The sequence below is a fragment of the Xenopus laevis genome, chromosome 8S, assembly GCF_017654675.1.
Source record: "Xenopus laevis strain J_2021 chromosome 8S, Xenopus_laevis_v10.1, whole genome shotgun sequence".
Taxonomy (NCBI): Eukaryota; Metazoa; Chordata; class Amphibia; order Anura; family Pipidae; genus Xenopus; species Xenopus laevis.
The window spans coordinates 100239625-100258248 of record NC_054386.1 but is presented as its reverse complement, the minus strand read 5'-3'; the positions used below and the strand labels follow the sequence as shown (position 1 = coordinate 100258248).

Below are 18624 nucleotides of genomic sequence, written 5' to 3'. Positions count from 1 at the left end.
CTGACTTTATGAACTACTTATCAGTCTTCAACAATCACTTAGAAGCCAAACTGAGAAGAAGCTGGTGGAACATAGTAAGAACTTGCTCTCAATGGATAACTTACTCCTTCTACTCAGATTCTGGAATCCACCAATGACTAATAAGGAATCATCTTTAGAGGCACCCCTCCCTGTAAATGCTTTACCACCAACACCCAAAGAACATTTTGTAGTGAGATGATGTAAAAGTGAGACTTTGCTTGTCTGGTGTAAGTAATAAGCAGAGCAAACATGAAAGAAGAAGAGGAGACGTTGGCCAACAAGACATTTTTATTCATTTAGGTGAAATCGATGTTGGCAGAAACCCAATGATGGTCAAATAGCAGAGGAATATCATAGAATCGGAAGCATATATACTGTATTTAATATATATATAAGATTATATTTCTCTCTTCTCAATGAACCACAGTAGTAGGGACTTCGGCCTTTCGCATGACCATTGAGAGGTATTTGTCTGGAAGGCCGGCCGTTCTGCAACATAGAAAGTGGGTCTGATTAAATAACAGTATTGGCCAATAACATCCCCATACCAAATATACCAATTTGAATGTTCCTTGTTTCTTCTCTCTTACTTATTATTTAACTTCTCAGTCTTCTTTCTTTTTGGATATCTCTTCTAGTTCTCTCTCCATTACACAAGCACCTCCCGAAATCACTCTCCTCTTATTTCCCTCTGGCCACTGCTCTTTTTATTCTACTCTCACATCTACACTCACCCTCCTCTCTTCCAACCTTCTCAACTCTCTTTCTTAGCTTACCCCACTAGTCTCTTCTCTCTCTCTCCATGCCATCTATCTCACCCTCCTCTCTTCCAACCTTCTCAACTCTCTTTCTTATCTTACCCCTCTAGTCTCTTCTCTCCCTATGCCATGTATCTCACCCTCCTCTCTTCCAACCTTCTTAATTCTCTTTCTTATCTTACCCCACTAGTCTCTTCTCTCCCTATGCCATGTATCTCACCCTCCTCTCTTCCAACCTTCTCAACTCTCTTTCTTATCTTACCCCACTAGTCTCTTCTCTCCCCATGCCATGTATCTCACCCTCCTCTCTTCCAACCTTCTTAATTCTCTTTCTTATCTTTCTCTCCCCATGCCATCTATCTAATCCTCAGTTTAGGGATAGATCAGGAAACGATGAGGTGGGTTTCTCTATGGGCTGCATATAGATAGGACATGTTATAGGTAGTAAGCTCCAATATGCAAACGACTTCATTCTCACCTGAGCTCCTCCAGCTTCTTCTGTTTCAGCTCATCCAGACGAGCCCTACGCTGATGAGCTTCTTCATTCAGCTTCTTGCCTTCTTCAAAGTAGTCGATTCTTGCCAAGACCTGCTTCTGCTCATTCTCACGGACTTGGCGCCTGAGCTCTGCTGCGTGCTTCATCAGCTGGGTATTCTTCTCTTCTAACTCTTTGTGTTCTTTCTCAATTATCATTCGTTGTTCTCTGATATAGAGAAGATGTGTGACATGAGCAGCCATATCAGCCACAAATGAAACCACCATTTTCCTTGCCCAGTTCACTGATATCTTATAGTACACCTATGGAGTGATGCCCCTTACCTCAGCACTCTATTGAACTCTGCTCGGTCCCTCTGTGCCTGCACGGCCAGGCAATGTTCTTTCTGTGAAATCTGCTCCATCCGTGTCTGTTTCATCATGGAGTTCACCTCTGCTTGCTTCTGGGCAATTTCCTTTTCTTTCTGTCTCCAGGAACGTTCCATAGCTTCCTGGTTTCTCTTTGCTCTCAGAGCATCCTGGAGGCCAGCAAAAAACAATCAAGGGAAAAGGAGCACGTCAGGTGGTACTTGCTTTGTAGGGTGGAGCTAAACAAATTGTTTATCTGTTCCTCACGCCTCTTTATTTACCATAAGTCCTGTCTATATTTTATTACTGGGGAAATGCCATGAATTAACATCATTGTTGTCCATGTAATAAATCGACCGCGCAAGAAATGGCAGTAAGTGATATGGGGAGGACCATTTATCAAATCCAATCTTATCTCATTATTTTCTGAAAAATACTTCCGACCAAATCCACACAGGTTTTTTTCCCCTTATTTATCAATACATTTCCCCGAAAATTTTCTGTGCAGGAAAAAAACGTAAAAAAAAAGGAATCGTACAAATATTTCCGATTTTCCTCCCAAAAACCACAAAATCTTCAGATTATTGCATGAAACCCAGCGCAGATCAAGATATCTTCTGGACTTCACCCACTGACTTATATACAAACGTGACAGTTCTTAGATGCCGGACTTTTGGATTTGGACTTTTTCCATCCTCGGGGTATAATAAAAACACGATTTTTTCAGGTTTTTGGCATTCAGAGTTTAATAAATAACCCCTTCCAGGAATCCTGGATGGAATCTTGGTGCATCCATAGCAGTAACCCATAATAACCAATCAGTGATAAAACAGGTATGTGTTTATATCCCTTTAAAGACACATGTGGTTAAAATATAAACTAGTGACCAACCTCAGCACCCATTATGTACATGGGTTAATATTCCTGCACCCCTTCTCCCCAGATTGGTGCAATGAGACTGTTACCTTGACGATGGGTTTAGATACAGAAAAAAATATGCAAATATAAACCAAATGCACCGAATCCACTATTTTGGATTTGGATTTTTAAATCCTTTGCAAAAGATTAGGCTGAATACTGAACCGAATCCTATTTGGAAAAGCAAATTCGAGGTGGGAAGGGGAACATATTTACTTCCATTTTTGGTGACAAAAAGTCACACGATTTCCCTCCCTGCCCCTAATTTGCATATGCAAATTCGGATTCGGTTGGGCCAGGCAGAAGGCTTCGGCCGAATCTGAATCCTGCTGAGTAAGGCCGAATCCTGGATGGAATCCTGGTGCATCCCTAGCAGTAACCCATAATAACCAATCAGTGATTAGCTTTTTTTCAGGCAGCTGCAGGTTGAACAATGAAAGCAATCATCTGATTGGTTGGCATGGGTTACTGCCCAGGTGCAAATATGCCCAGTGTTTATAAATGAGCCCCAGTGTATCCAGATCATTGTGTACTTGCACTCACCTGCCTACACAAAAGGTCACAACTGTATCATCAGAGAATGATGTTTTTGGTTTTGTCAGCTATTACCTGTTCTGCTCGGTAGTCTCTAGCTCTTTCCTGCAGGGCTCGCAGACGGGCAACCTCTAGCTCCTTCTCTTTCTTTATCCTCTGCTGCTCAGCTTCATATTCAGCCTCTCTCTCCTATTGGAATAGCGAAAATGTACAACTTGGATAGAGTACAACTAAACCCTAGAAATTACTGCTGCTAAAAATGCCATTTACTGAATTGCACGAGGCTAAAGTCTGAGCTTGTCAATAGCAGCAATGATCCAGGACTTCAAACTTGTCACAGGGGGTCACCATCTTGGAAAGTGTCTGTGACACTCACATGCTCAGTGGGCTCTGATTGGCTGTTGAGAAGCTAAGTTTAGGGCTCGTCACTAATTATCCAGCAGAAAATGAGCTTCCCCTGTAATATAAGCTGATGCTACAGGTTTGCTGATTATTCAATTCTGATGCTAATTGCACTGGTTTCTGTGCTGCCATGTAGTAATTATGTGTATTAATTACTAATCAGCCTTATATTGTGACATTTCTATTCTATGTGTACTGTATATTGTGAGTGGGTCCCTAAGCTCAGTAAGTGACAGCAGCACAGAGCATGTGAATCAGTGAATCAGCAGAAAAGAAGATGGGGAGCTACTGGGGCATCTTTGGAGACACAGATCTTTACTGCTAAAGGGCTGTGTTTGCCTTGGGCTGGCACAGAAGCACAAAACATCATGTACAACATTTCTACCTACTTAGGCTTTAGTTCTCCTTTAAATAATGAACACTGGCTGATAGCAGTTAGATTGAAGGTCTCAGGTCTCAAAAATGCAAAAAAAAATTATGAAAAGAGGTCCAGGTAGTGTGCCCTGAATCTTCCGCTGAGGGAGCGGATAAACCGTATGAAAAAAGGAGCAGGCACTTCCAAAGACCAATCTTTCAGACAGACTTGTAAGATAATTTAGTCGTTTATTTTGGTAAAAAAGGATAGAGCCTTACGCTTTTCGTATCTTTCAGACAGAGCCTATGATTAAGTGTCTGAAAGATACAAAACGCGTAAGGCTGTGTCCTTGTAAACCGAAATAAACTACTACTTACAGATCTGCCCGGGAGATTGGTCTTTGTCAGTGTAGAGCAATGGCTCGTCCTGAAAGCAGCAGCTACACATTAATATGACAATGTCAGTGCAATGGTGGTGCCTTCGTCTGATACAGAGTGTGGGTTGTCTTTGCCTATGATAGGATGTATTTGTGCTACAGCCAATGTATTCCCAGTGTTATGTATATTATATATACTGTATATATGCACCACTTTTTACAATACAACATAATTATATAGATATATATATATAGAGTATGAAGGCAGAACTGATTGAGTTTGTACTCTCTCCCAGCTGTGCCTTCATCAGGCTCCACTACCATCTTGTTCTTGTTGTACTCCAGCACACGCAGATCTGACAGTCTCTCCTGCTCCTTCCGTTCCGTCTTCTTCTTCAAATTCTCCGTGTTGATCTGCTGAATCTGGGCCTGGATCTCCAGCTGCTCCTGGCGCTTTCTTTTCATTTCCTGAGGAAAGAGTCGAAGTGTCAACGAGTGGATCATGTAACCAGTGACTCCATTGCTCCCATAGTTCTCTCTCACCTCATAATCTTCTATCTGCAGCTCCTCCAAGTATTGCAGCATGTGCTGGGCCTCTTGCTCTTTCTGTTCTTCCACCAGAATTCTGGATTCCAGATTTCCCTCCATCTGCTGGATAATGTGCATCTTTCCTCTGCAGAGAAAGTCATTGGCTGTTAGTACAGAATTAGATCCAGTCCCTTCACTGTCAGTTATGAAACTGCCCGTTTAATCCTGCAGCTGAGAACCTGTAGAGGCGAATCAATGTGTTGAATGAGTCAGTCCGGCTGCAGGTTATGAGCCATGGGACAAACACACACCATACAAACTCATGCAATGCCACTTTAATTATTATTATTATCATGTATTTATAGAGCGACAACAGCAGTGCTGTAAAGTAAACGTGTTTATACATTATATCAATTACAGTATATACATAGAACATATGGAGTTACATACACCACAACCAATACCGGTACAAAAGGTGAGGAAGGGCCTGTGAAAAAGAGCTTACAATCTAAAGGGAAGGGAATAAGACACAAGGGGGTCATTTATAAAGTTCGCGCAGCCCATATTTATTCATAAACGGTTGTATTGCCCGTGATTTTTCCTGAACGCTAAAATATTGCACTGCAGTACTCGTCTTTCCAGTTTTTGCGAATTGGCGTTGTGAATACATTTTTGCAAATGAGACGGGTGTGAGTGCGCCCAGTGTGCGAAGTTGCTGTGCGTGAAAATAGCGTTGACAGTAACTTAAATACACAATTTGCAAAACTGTTTTGCGTATATTTTCTCCGCCACCAAAGTTGTGGCGTAACTCAGACGCAGAGTGTTCGCAATTTGCATTTTTCGCCCATATTTAAAAAGCTCTTATGGACATTCACAGCATGAAAAAAAATTGGCATTTCTGTTGGCACATTAAGTACAACACTCAGCCAGCTTTATAAATATAACCATGCGCCGGGCAAATATTTTCAATGTGCGAATCATTCTGCCCTGCGCGAAGTTTGTAAATGAGCTCCAAGGTGTGGGAGTGGCCAGGATCAGAATTAAGTGGGTGAGAAATGTGGTATTGTATGTGGTGTTGCACTTGGTAGTTAAGCAGAGTGAGGGGAGGCTTCTCGAAAGAAGTGCATATAAGAGATCTTTTGAAAGCAGAAAGGTTGGGAGAAAGTGGGACAGACCGTGGGAGAGAGTTCCAGAGGAGGGGTGCAGCCCTTGCAAAGTCTTGAATGTGAGCATGTGAGGAGGTAATGAGAGAAGAGTTGAGTAGCAGGTCAGTAGAGGAGCGTAGTAAGTGATTGGGTGAGTATATAGAGATGAGTTCAGAGATGTAGGGTGGAGCAGAGTTGTGAAGTGCTTTGAAGGTCAGGATCATTAATTTGAATTTAATTCTGAAAGGTAGCGGAAGCCAGTGCAGGGATTGACAGAATGGTGAGGCAGAGGAGGAGCGGTTGCTGAGGTGTATGAGCCTCGCAGCAGTGTTCATTATGGACTGGAGAGCTGACAGTCTCTGGAGGGGAAGGCCAATTAAAAGAGAGTTACAGTAGTCTAGACGCGATATGATGAGAGAGTGAATAAGAATTTTGGCAGCATCTTGGGTGATAAATGATGGTATTTTGGATATGTTCCTTAGGTGGAAGTGACATGATTTAATAAGTGACTGGATATGAGGAGTGAATGACAGGGCAGAATCTAGGATAACCCCAAGGCACCGGGCCTGGGGAGAGGGGGTGATAGTGGAATTGTTAACTATGATGGACACTTCCGGGATGTTACTGGTGTTAGTTGGAGGAAAGAGAACCATTTCAGTTTTAGAGAGGTTTAATTTAAGGTAGCGTTGCGAAATCCAGGTAGAGATAGCGGACAGGCAGGAGGAGACGCGAGTTAGGAGTTCTGGGTTGAGATCAGGAGATGAGAGATAGATCTGAGTATCGTCAGCATAGAGGTGGTAGTGGAAATCATACGCATTGATAAGTTTGCCGAGGGAGGAAGTATAGAGGGAGAATAATAAGGGACCCAGGACAGAGCCTTGAGGAACCCCAACAGAAAGAGGTAGGGGAGAAGATGCTACTCCATTGCAGGAGACACTGAAGGAAGAATTAGTGAGGTAAGAAGAGAACCAGGACAGGACCGTGTCACGAAGGCCAAGTGAATATTAAAGTAGTGAGAAATGATTGTTGGCTTTAGCGGTTATTATTACTGTATAACTGTTAATATTAAAGGGATACTGTCATGGGAAAAAAAAAATTTTTTCAAAACGCATCAGTTAATAGGGCTGCTCCAGCAGAATTCTGCACTGAAATCCATTTCTCAAAAAAGCAAACAGATTTTTTTTATATTTAATTTAGAGTATTTGCAGTGTAATTTAGAAATAAAAACGACACCATATTGTAGATCTCTGTGCCCATCTTGGAGTGAATGAGTTATTATCGCTATGAGTAATGATGCTACAGCAGTTGGTCACTTGGCTATGGCTCGGAGCTCCCTCCATGTTATATAAAGAAACAATGACCTGATCTTCTCTTGCTTCCGATGCTCCTCTATCTCCTCCTGCATCTCCATGGCTTTCTGTCGCTCCACCTCCATCATCTGGTCCAACCTTCTCTCCTCTGTGTCTAACTCCTTCTTTATCTGCTTTTTCTCCAGGACTTGGGCATCACGGATGGCGTGGCACTTGGTATGTAGGATTACCTGTTGAAGGGAACATACATTAGTTTGCATGGGAGCATTGTTTTATTGCAACAATCCTAACTCACTTTATGGTAGGAATCTACAGGGGCACAGCAAGAACAAACTAATTACTGATTATTATGAGCTGAAAGGATCGTTTATTTACTACTCTGCTGCCTAAGCAGGTGTTTATAGATTACAGGTATGGGACCTGGTATCCAGAATGCTCAGGACCTGGGGGTTTCCGTAATTTAGATCTTCATTCATTAAAGGGGTTGTTTACCTTTGAGTTAACTTTTAGCATAATGTAGAGAGGGATATTCTGAGACAATTTGCAATTTCTTTTGGTTTATTACTATTTGTGGTTTAAGAGTTATTTAACTTTTTATTCAGTAGCTCTCCATTTTGCAGTTTCAGCGATCGGGTTGCTAGGGTCCCAAATACCTTAGCAACCATGTATTGATTTGAATAAGAGACTGGAATATGAATAGGAGAGGGACTGAATAGAAAGATGAGGAATAAAAAGTAGCAATGACAATTATTGTGTAGCATTACAAAGCATTTGTTTTGGGGTCAGTGACCCCCATTGGAAAGCTTGAAAGAGTCAGAAGAATATGGCAAATAATTTTAAAACTATAAAAAAATAACTATGAAAAACAATTGAAAAGTTACTTAGAAGTGACTCTTCTATAAAATACTAAAAGTAGGTGAAGCACCCCTTTAAATCTACTAGAAAAACAAATAAACATTAAATAAACCCAATAGGCTGGTTTTGCCTCCAATAAGGATTAATTATATCTTAGTTGGGATCAAGTACAAGCGACTGTTTTATTATTACACAGAAAAAGGAAATCATTTTTAACATTTGGATTATTTGGATAAAATGGAGTCTATGGGAGACGACCTTTCTGTAATTATTCATGAATTCTGTCATTATTGTAGTTGCAACTAGACCCTGCACATTCAGATACATCTATACAAGGTGTTAAAGAACAGTTCAGTATAAAAATAAAAAACTGGGTAAATAGATGTGCAAAATAAAATGTATCTAATACAGTTAGTTGGGCAAAAATGTAATGTTTAAAGGCTGGAGTGACTGGATGTGTAACATAATAGCCAGAACACTACTTCCTGCTTTTCAGCTCTCTTGCTTCCCACTGATTGGTTACCAGGCAGTAACCAATCAGAGACTTGAAGGGGGGCCACATGGATCATATCTGTTGCCTTTGAATCTGAGCTGAATGCTGAGGATCAATTACAAACTCACTGAACAGATATGTCCCATGTGGCCCCCCTTATAGTCACTGACTAACTCAGAGTTAGAGAGCTGAAAAGCAGGAAGTAGTGTTCTGGCTATTATGTTACACATCCAGTCACTCCAGCCTTTATACATTACATTTTTGCCTAACTAACTATATTAGATACATTTTTTATTTTGCACAGCCTGTCTATTTACCCAGTTTTTATTTTTATACTGAACAATAGCTTTAAAGATGGCCGTAAATCAGTGATCCCCAACCAGTGACTGGCCCTCTGGCTATTTCTCCCAGCAGCCTCAAAGCAGGTGCTTATTTATCAATTCCTGGCTTGGAGGCAAGATTTGGTTGCAGTCGCGGGTACTACCTCATTCAGTGTCTTCATCTCGTCCTCTTGTTCCATGCGCAGGGTGTTGGCTCTCTGTAACAAGTACTGCGCCCTCTGCTGGGCTTCCTCTTCCAGCTCACTCAGCTTCTCATTCTTCTTCCGGAGCATCTCCTTTTGCTTCATGTAGTTTTTACGCTCGTTTACTGCCTCCTACAAAGATAATGTACCACTGATTATAATCAAAATGAATCCTTCATTTACTGACAACAGCAGCCTGCACTCCTGGTTCTGACTCATGAAACAATGTAGCACAAGCCAGCTGATGAGCAGAAATAACTCACTACTTCTACATTGTTTCAAGAGTCAGAACCAAAGAACAGAAAAGGGAAAAACAAATACAGCTTTCAATGGCAATTACATTTACACAACTTTAAAACCACTGACCACTTTTAATGAATGAAAAAGTGATTTCAAATTAAATTTTCTTTCAATATGCCATAAATAATTTTTCGTCACCTTCAAACAAACATTAAATTTAAAGGCCTCATCTCATTGTGAGCACTTAACATTCATTTTTCTTTGCATTAATTGCATTTATATATAAGACTGAGAGCTGCCACTTTGTTTGCCTCAGTTAAAGGTATTCACTAGACACAAGCGGTTCTCTGGGTTTTCGGGTCGTGGGACTTCTCAATAGTGAGTTTTACTCCTTTTTTATGAGCATGCCTACTTCTAATGATGTCACTTCCAGTTTACAATTACAGCACTTCCTGTTTCTTGATGGTCAGCGAGTCACGGATCGGATTGCAGATAAGGTACTTGTCTTGCTTGTCGGATATTGGGTCCAAGCGGGTAAGTATGTGGGTTGCGGCTCGGGTTTAACAAATTGGACGGGTCCATTTTTTGATACCTGTACCCAAAACCGCAACCCACTGCATGTCCTCCGCTACTTGATCCCCAATAGGCCAACTAACCGGCCAACTAACCTTCCGACCTGTGGTACATGCGAAACTGGAAGTGCAGTCACATTTGCCCGGAAGTGACATCACTCTGGTGCAGAATCTTCCCAAAAAAATATAAAATCTGGAAGAACCACAAGGGTGGGAGGGATCAAGCCCGCACTTTGTTGGGTACCCAGCCGGGTTACCCGTGGCCAAGTAATCGGGGACCCGACCTGATGCAGGACTCAGACTCGCTTAGACTAATCTTTGTGCAGATGTGTTCTGTATATTTACATGAGATATAATGAAACATAACCATTGCTAATTTCCACTAGTCTCTTATCAGGAAGACATGAGTAGCTTTATTGTTCAGCTAATATGTGTTACTCACAATAGTTTCCTCTTTTCTCTGCTTCAAGGACTGTGTCACCATCGACTCCTCCTCTTTTGTCAAAACCCGAGCTGCTGACTTAACACGACTAAAATCCAGTGGAGTCATGATCAGAGACATCCCCGAGGGGTCTTCTGAGGGCACCCTACAAGGGAGAACTATATTTAGCAAGAGTTCAATGCACAAGACTTTATAGAGACTTATAGAGACTTTTATAGAGACTGTATAGAGACTGTATAGAGACTGTATAGAGACTGTATAGAGACTGTATAGAGACTGTATAGAGACTGCATAAAGACTGTATAGAGACTGTATAAAGACTGTATAGAGACTGTATAAAGACTGTATAGAGACTCCATCGTCTTGACTGTGAGTGTGACCTGGTTGTGGTGCTACTAACAAGCAGCCTAGAACACAATAACCAATGATTGTAGAGAACTGTGCTGAGCCTGTGCACCCCTCTGGGCATTTTTGGGGGATCTGCAAATCATGGCCGTTCTTTGGAAAGAAGAGAGATTTGGGAGCATGTCTATCAGCAGGGGGTACTGCAGTCGGGGGCCCCATTCCAGAGTGGGACCTCAAAATGGAAAAGTGTGGTTTGTGGGGTGAAGCTTGCAGAGGAGGGGCAGGTTTGGGGTAATAAAAGGCAGAGATTTATAAACATTGGGAATTGGTCTGGATGCATCAGAGACATGACCATGTGTGTGAAAGGCATTTTTTAATCTATTTTGGCTATTTTGGCTGGGAAGGAGGGCCCTGGTAAATTAGTCCGATGGGGCCCCATGATAACTGATGCTGGACCTGGATGGGAGGTATTAAAAGATTAAAAAAAAACATTTTCGGCATATTTCACGAAAATAAAAATGTAATATAAGCTTCCTCATACTAAAATAGGAAACTTTCTAAATACAATCAATTAAATATTCTGTACTGTTTCTGAAATAATCAAGTTTATCTTCACTATTCCTCTCTCAGCATCTGTTTCTCTTCATTCTGTCTTCATGCAGCAGTTGGGTGTCAGATATTCACTGACAGTTACATCCAATATATCTTATAGGGGGGCTCCTTTCCTAGCAGATGAATTAGAGCTCACTCAAATAACTGATTCCAGTACAAACAAAATGTAACAAAATAACTGCCTTTTGCACAAATTCTGCATGTAGAGAGACATGATGTCTGGTGAGTTTAATAGAGTGAGCTCTAATACATCTTTTAGGCAAAAGGAGCCCCCCTATAAGATATATTGGATCTGTCAATGAATATCTAATATCAGGAGGGAATGGAGGGTGTCCGAGGGGGTCGGGAAGAAGTCGGAGGGGGTCGGTGAGGGGGTTGGAGTCCAATTTTGGTGTGCTGGCGTCCAATTCGACAAGCCTATAAAACTTACACAAGATCACGAATCAGATCGCTGGTTATAATCTGTATGGTCTCAGGTTTATAAACTCTTGTTGGTGCTGATGTTGCCTTGCGTCGCCCGTTCTGGTTCTTCTGTGTAACGGGACTGTGCTCATTGGCTGGCTGCTGATAGACAAACATACAATGTGCATTTTAATTGGCCGTCTGTAATTGACCTGGTCTGTAGAATCATCATGTGTATAACAACAATGCGGTTTTATTATGGAAGAGAATGGGTCACTGCTAATTATTCTCTTCAGTCAGTTCTATATCTATGAAAATGTAAATCATGTAACCACAATGCTCAGGACTTGGGGTTTTCCGGATAACAGATCTTTCCGTTATTTGGATTGTCATACCTTAAGTCTACTAGAAAATCATATAAACATGAAATAAAGACAATAGGCTGGTTTTGCCTCCAATAAGGATTAATTATATCTTAGTTGGGATCAAGTACAAGCGACTGTTTTATTATTACACAGAAAAAGGAAATCGTTTTAAAAACATGGATTACTTGATTACAATGGAGTTTCCTTAGTTCGGAGCTTTCTGAATAATGGGTTTCTGGATAACGGGTCTCATAGCTGTATAAAATCTTTGTGACCCTTTCAATGCCCTGAGGTTTAATGCAACCGAAGTCTCCCCAATGTGCATGAAAGGGAATATTTTGCTTGTTTGTTCATATGTTCTACAACACTGATGTCCAGTCTCCTACTCATATCCATCATTATACCCAATACAGCAGCGCTTGTTATTAGAAGCTAAGGATTCTGGGGGACATTAAAGGAGAAGGAAAGCTACCAAAGCAGTTTATTGCCAATAGATTAGCCACAATAGTACAAGCTATAACACTATATTTATTCTGCAGAATGCTTTTCCATACCTGAGTAAACCGCTCTAGAAGCTCTGTTTGTTTAGGATAGCAGCTGCCATATTAGCTTGGTGTGACATCACTTCCTGTCTGAGTCTCTCCCTTCTCACTCATAGCTCTTGGCTCAGATTACAGCAGGGAGGGAGAGGAGTAAACTGAGCATGCTCAAGCCCTAGCCCTGGAGGTTTAAGCTGAAAACAGGAAGTCTGATACAGAAGCCCATGAGTACACAATAGAAGGAAAGAAATGTGATGTCTCTTTTGACAGAGGACTCAGAGCAGCATTACTTTGAGGGTTTACTGGTGTATTTATATAGAACTTTCTGATAAAGCTTACTTAATTTTAGCCTTTCCTTCTCCTTTAAATCATTTTTGGTGAGATAACAACCGCATTAAAACATTAGTGAAAACCATAATAAAATATGTATGCGCCAAGGCCGAACATTCCTCACCTTCGCTCCAAAAAGACTCTCGTCCACTTCCGAATTCAACGCTTTAGTGCGATACCTGTAGGATCTGGATCGGTTTGAGCCATTGGAACTGGAGAGGGAGCCCACGACACTTTCCGGCTGTATTGAAATAAAATCAGAGGCTTTAAAGGATAAGTAAACCTTTAAAATCAGTGAATGTAAAACTGATGAGGGGGCTATTCTAAGCACATTTGTCATTTACATTCATTATTTATTTTCTTTTTATTCCAAGTTATTAAGGGATACATTCGGAAGAGAACTGGGGCCAGCAAAAAAAATTCTGATGATTTATGACTTTAATTATGACTTTAAAAAATTTAAAATATGACTTTTAATCTCATAATTATTAGGGATGCACCGAATCTAGAATTCGGTTCAGGATTCGACCTTTTTCAGCAGGATTAGGATTCGGATTGGATTCCGATATGCAAGGAAGGAAAATCGCGCGACTGTTTGTCACAAAACAAGGAAGTAAAAAATGTTTTCCCCTTCTCAATCTTAATTTGCATATGCAAATTAGGATTCGGTTCGGTATTCAGGCGAAACTTTTGCGAAGGATTCGGGGGTTCGGCTGAATCCAAAATAGTGTATTCAGTGCGTCCTTAATAATTGTGACTTTAAACATCGAAATTATGACTTTTAATCTCATAATTATAACTTGATAATTATGAGTTTAAAAACCATAAGTATGAGATTAAAAATCATAATTATCAGATTAAAAATCATAATTTAGATTTTTTAAAGTCATAATTATGAGATTAAGGGGCAGATTTACATAGGGTTGAATATTGAGGGTTAATTAACCCTCGATATTCGACTGACGAATGTAAATCCTTCTGAGGAGGGCGGAGTGAGGACCCAGGACCCATGTCGGATGGCTGAGGAGGGAGGAGTGAGGACCTATGTCGGATGGCTGAGGAGGGAGGAGTGAGGACCCATGTCGGATGGCTGAGGAGGGAGGACCCATGTCGAAATGGCTGAGCAGGGAGGAGGACCCATGTCGGAATGGCTAAGGAGGGAGGAGTGAGGACCCAGGACCCATGTTGGATGGCTGAGGAGGGAGGAGCGAGGATCCAGGTCGGATGGCTGAGGAGGGAGGAGTGAGGATCCATGTTGGATGGCTGAGGAGGGAGGACCCATGTCGGAATGGCTGAGCAGGGAGGAGGACCCATGTCGGAATGGCTAAGGAGGGAGGAGTGAGGACCCAGGACACATGTTGGATGGCTGAGGAGGGAGGACCCATGTCGGATGACTGACGAGGGAGAAATGAGGACACATGTCAGATGGCTGAGGAAGGAGGAGTGAGGACCTAGGACTCATGTCGGATGGCTGAGGAGGGAGGAGTGAGGACCCAGGACCCATGTCGGATGGCTGAGGAGGGAGGAGCAAGGACCCAGGACCCATGTCGGATGGCTGAGGAGGGAGGAGTGAGGACCCAGGACCCATGTTGGATGGCTGAGGAGGGAGGAGCGAGGATCCAGGTCGGATGTCTGAGGAGCAGGAGCTGACAGCTGAGGAGGGGGGAGTGAGGTGTGATGTCTGCTTTGAAGGAGGGGTGAGTTGAAAAGCAGGAGATGTTGGATTCCTCTAGTTTAGGAGATCACATACAGGACAGGAATTTCCTCGGTGGATGTACTAAAATGTGTTCCATAAGAGGAGATGAGACAAAGTATCCTCATGATTACACAGCTGAATGAAGCAACGGCCAAACTGAAAGGCCAACGACAGGAGGAAGAACCTGCAGCAGCAAATGTCAGGAATGTCAGGAATAAAGGAATAAAGGAATAAAGGAAGAACTGGAACTTGGATTTCAATGAAATGTTTTGTTTCTCGTATATATTTTTTATGGCAGCAAAAGTGAGAAATCCAGGGTCCCCGATACTGACCCCTCCCCCAACCCCAATTACTGCAACGAAAGTAAGTTCTGTATATATGAATAACTCATAGGCTTAGGCCAGAATAATAATAATATTGATAATAATGATAAGAATAATAATACTAATAAGAAGAAGAAGAAGAATAATATGTAGTAATAATAATAATGTGTAATATACAGTACAGGAGAGAGAGTGTAATATACAGTACAGGAGAGAGAGAGTGTAATATACAGTACAGGAGAGAGAGTGTAATATACAGTACAGGAGAGAGAGTGTAATATACAGTACAGGAGAGAGAGAGTGTAATATACAGTACAGGAGAGAGTGTAATATACAGTACAGGAGAGAGAGTGTAATATACAGTACAGGAGAGAGTGTAATATACAGTACAGGAGAGAGAGAGTGTAATATACAGTACAGGAGAGAGAGTGTAATATACAGTACAGGAGAGAGAGTGTAATATACAGTACAGGAGAGAGTGTGTAATATACAGTACAGGAGAGAGAGTGTAATATACAGTACAGGAGAGAGAGTGTAATATACAGTACAGGAGAGAGAGTGTAATATACAGTACAGGAGAGAGAGAGTGTAATATACAGTACAGGAGAGAGAGTGTAATATACAGTACAGGAGAGAGAGAGTGTAATATACAGTACAGGAGAGAGAGTGTAATATACAGTACAGGAGAGAGAGTGTAATATACAGTACAGGAGAGAGTGTGTAATATACAGTACAGGAGAGAGTGTAATATACAGTACAGGAGAGAGTGTGTAATATACAGTACAGGAGAGAGAGTGTAATATACAGTACAGGAGAGAGAGTGTATAACAGTACAGGAGAGAGTGTAATATACAGTACAGGAGAGAGTGTAATATACAGTACAGGAGAGAGAGTGTAATATACAGTACAGGAGAGAGAGTGTAATATACAGTACAGGAGAGAGAGTGTAATATACAGTACAGGAGAGAGAGAGTGTAATATACAGTACAGGAGAGAGAGTGTAATATACAGTACAGGAGAGAGAGAGTGTAATATACAGTACAGGAGAGAGTGTAATATACAGTACAGGAGAGAGAGTGTAATATACAGTACAGGAGAGAGAGTGTAATATACAGTACAGGAGAGAGAGAGTGTAATATACAGTACAGGAGAGAGAGTGTAATATACAGTACAGGAGAGAGTGTAATACACAGTACAGGAGAGAGAGAGTGTAATATACAGTACAGGGGAGAGAGTGTAATATACAGTACAGGAGAGAGAGTGTAATATACAGTACAGGAGAGAGAGTGTAATATACAGTACAGGAGAGAGTGTAATATACAGTACAGGAGAGAGTGTGTAATATACAGTACAGGAGAGAGAGAGTGTAATATACAGTACAGGAGAGAGTGTAATATACAGTACAGGAGAGAGTGTAATATACAGTACAGGAGAGAGAGTGTAATATACAGTACAGGAGAGAGTGTAATATACAGTACAGGAGAGAGTGTAATATACAGTACAGGAGAGAGAGTGTAATATACAGTACATGAGAGAGAGTGTAATATACAGTACAGGAGAGAGAGTGTATATACAGTACAGGAGAGAGAGTGTAATATACAGTACAGGAGAGAGAGTGTAATATACAGTACAGGAGAGAGAGAGTGTAATATACAGTACAGGAGAGAGAGTGTAATATACAGTACAGGAGAGAGAGTGTAATATACAGTACAGGAGAGAGAGAGTGTAATATACAGTACAGGAGAGAGAGAGTGTAATATACAGTACAGGAGAGAGAGTGTAATATACAGTACAGGAGGAGAGAGTGTAATATACAGTACAGGAGGAGAGAGTGTAATATACAGTACAGGAGAGAGAGTGTAATATACAGTACAGGAGAGAGAGTGTAATATACAGTACAGGAGAGAGAGTGTAATATACAGTACAGGAGAGAGAGTGTAATATACAGTACAGGAGAGAGAGTGTAATATACAGTACAGGAGAGAGAGTGTAATATACAGTACAGGAGAGAGAGTGTAATATACAGTACAGGAGAGAGAGTGTAATATACAGTACAGGAGAGAGAGTGTAATATACAGTACAGGAGAGAGAGAGTGTAATATACAGTACAGGAGAGAGAGTGTAATATACAGTACAGGAGAGAGAGTGTAATATACAGTACAGGAGAGAGAGTGTAATATACAGTACAGGAGAGAGAGTGTAATATACAGTACAGGAGGAGAGAGTGTAATATACAGTACAGGAGAGAGAGTGTAATATACAGTACAGGAGAGAGAGTGTAATATACAGTACAGGAGAAGAGTGTAATATACAGTACAGAGAGAGAGTGTAATATACAGTACAGGAGAGAGTGTGTAATATACAGTACAGGAGAGAGAGTGTAATATACAGTACAGGAAGAGAGAGAGTGTAATATACAGTACAGGAGAGAGTGTAATATACAGTACAGGAGAGAGAGTGTATATACAGTACAGGAGAGAGAGTGTAATATACAGTACAGGAGAGAGAGAGTGTAATATACATACAGGAAGAGAGTGTAATATACAGTACAGGAGAGAAGTGTAATATACAGTACAGGAGAGAGAGTGTAATATACAGTACAGGAGATAATATACAGTACAGGACGAGAGGTGTAATATACAGTACAGGAGAGAGAGTGTAATATACAGTACAGGAGAGAGAGTGTAATATACAGTACAGGAGAGAGAGTGTAATATACAGTACAGGAGAGAGAGTGTAATATACAGTACAGGAGAGAGAGTGTAATATACAGTACAGGAGAGAGAGTGTAATACACAGTACAGGAGAGAGAGTGTAATATACAGTACAGGGGAGAGAGTGTAATATACAGTACAGGGAGAGAGAGTGTAATATACAGTACAGGAGAGAGAGTGTAATATACAGTACAGGAGAGAGAGTGTAATATACAGTACAGGAGAGAGGTGTAATATACAGTACAGGAGAGAGAGTGTAATATACAGTACAGGAGAGAGAGTGTGTAATATACAGTACAGGAGAGAGTGTAATATACAGTACAGGAGAGAGTGGTAATATACAGTACAGGAGAGAGTGTAATATACAGTACAGGAGAGAGTGTAATATACAGTACAGGAGAGAGTGTAATATACAGTACAGGAGAGAGAGTGTAATATACAGTACATGAGAGAGAGTGTAATATACAGTACAGGAGAGAGAGAGTGTAATATACAGTACAGGAGAGAGAGTGTAATATACAGTACAGGAGAGAGAGTGTAATATACAGTACAGGAGAGAGAGAGTGTAATATACAGTACAGGAGAGAGAGAGTGTAATATACAGTACAGGAGAGAGAGTGTAATATACAGTACAGGAGAGAGAGTGTAATATACAGTACAGGAGAGAGAGTGTAATATACAGTACAGGAGAGAGAGTGTAATATACAGTACAGGAGAGAGAGTGATATTATTATATGTATGAAGTCTAGAGGCAGATGAAATACAAGTCAATAAGCCGCATGAGATACACAGAGACTATTTCTATACAGACAATTGCCCCTCACCATGTCTGCTCTCTGCCTGCAGCTCCTCACTCTTTCACTGTTGTCTGGTTACCAGGTAACGGCTACTTCCCAGCCAATAGCTGTGCCCATGGAAACAGCAGGGCAACAGGAAGTGACGAGTGGGGAGAGCTTGTCTGCTGCTGGTGCAGGGAATTGTGG

The 18624-nt window shown here is 41.2% G+C and overlaps 1 protein-coding gene across 2 annotated transcripts; it reads right to left on the bottom strand.

The window, feature by feature from the left end:
- Positions 1–291: 291 nt before the first annotated feature.
- Positions 292–18624, bottom strand: cfap45.S (cilia and flagella associated protein 45 S homeolog). Of its 2 annotated transcripts, none has more exons than XM_018232096.2 (12): positions 18466–18624; positions 13033–13149; positions 11703–11833; positions 10316–10460; positions 9023–9193; positions 7242–7420; positions 4751–4880; positions 4529–4675; positions 3150–3263; positions 1599–1792; positions 1258–1482; positions 292–510 (listed from the first exon to the last, which is right to left on the bottom strand). In XM_018232096.2, the coding sequence occupies exons 1-12, from the start codon at positions 18466–18468 to the stop codon at positions 435–437; spliced, it is 1632 nt and encodes a 543-aa protein (XP_018087585.1). In that variant the 5' UTR covers positions 18469–18624; the 3' UTR covers positions 292–434.

Coding starts and splice junctions, on each gene's coding strand:
- cfap45.S (XM_018232096.2), bottom strand. Junction 1,793..3,149: donor GAGACTACCGAGCAGAACAG/GTAATAGCTGAC, acceptor GCTGGCCTCCAG/GATGCTCTGAGAGCAAAGAG. Junction 1,483..1,598: donor GAGTTCAATAGAGTGCTGAG/GTAAGGGGCATC, acceptor TCTCTATATCAG/AGAACAACGAATGATAATTG.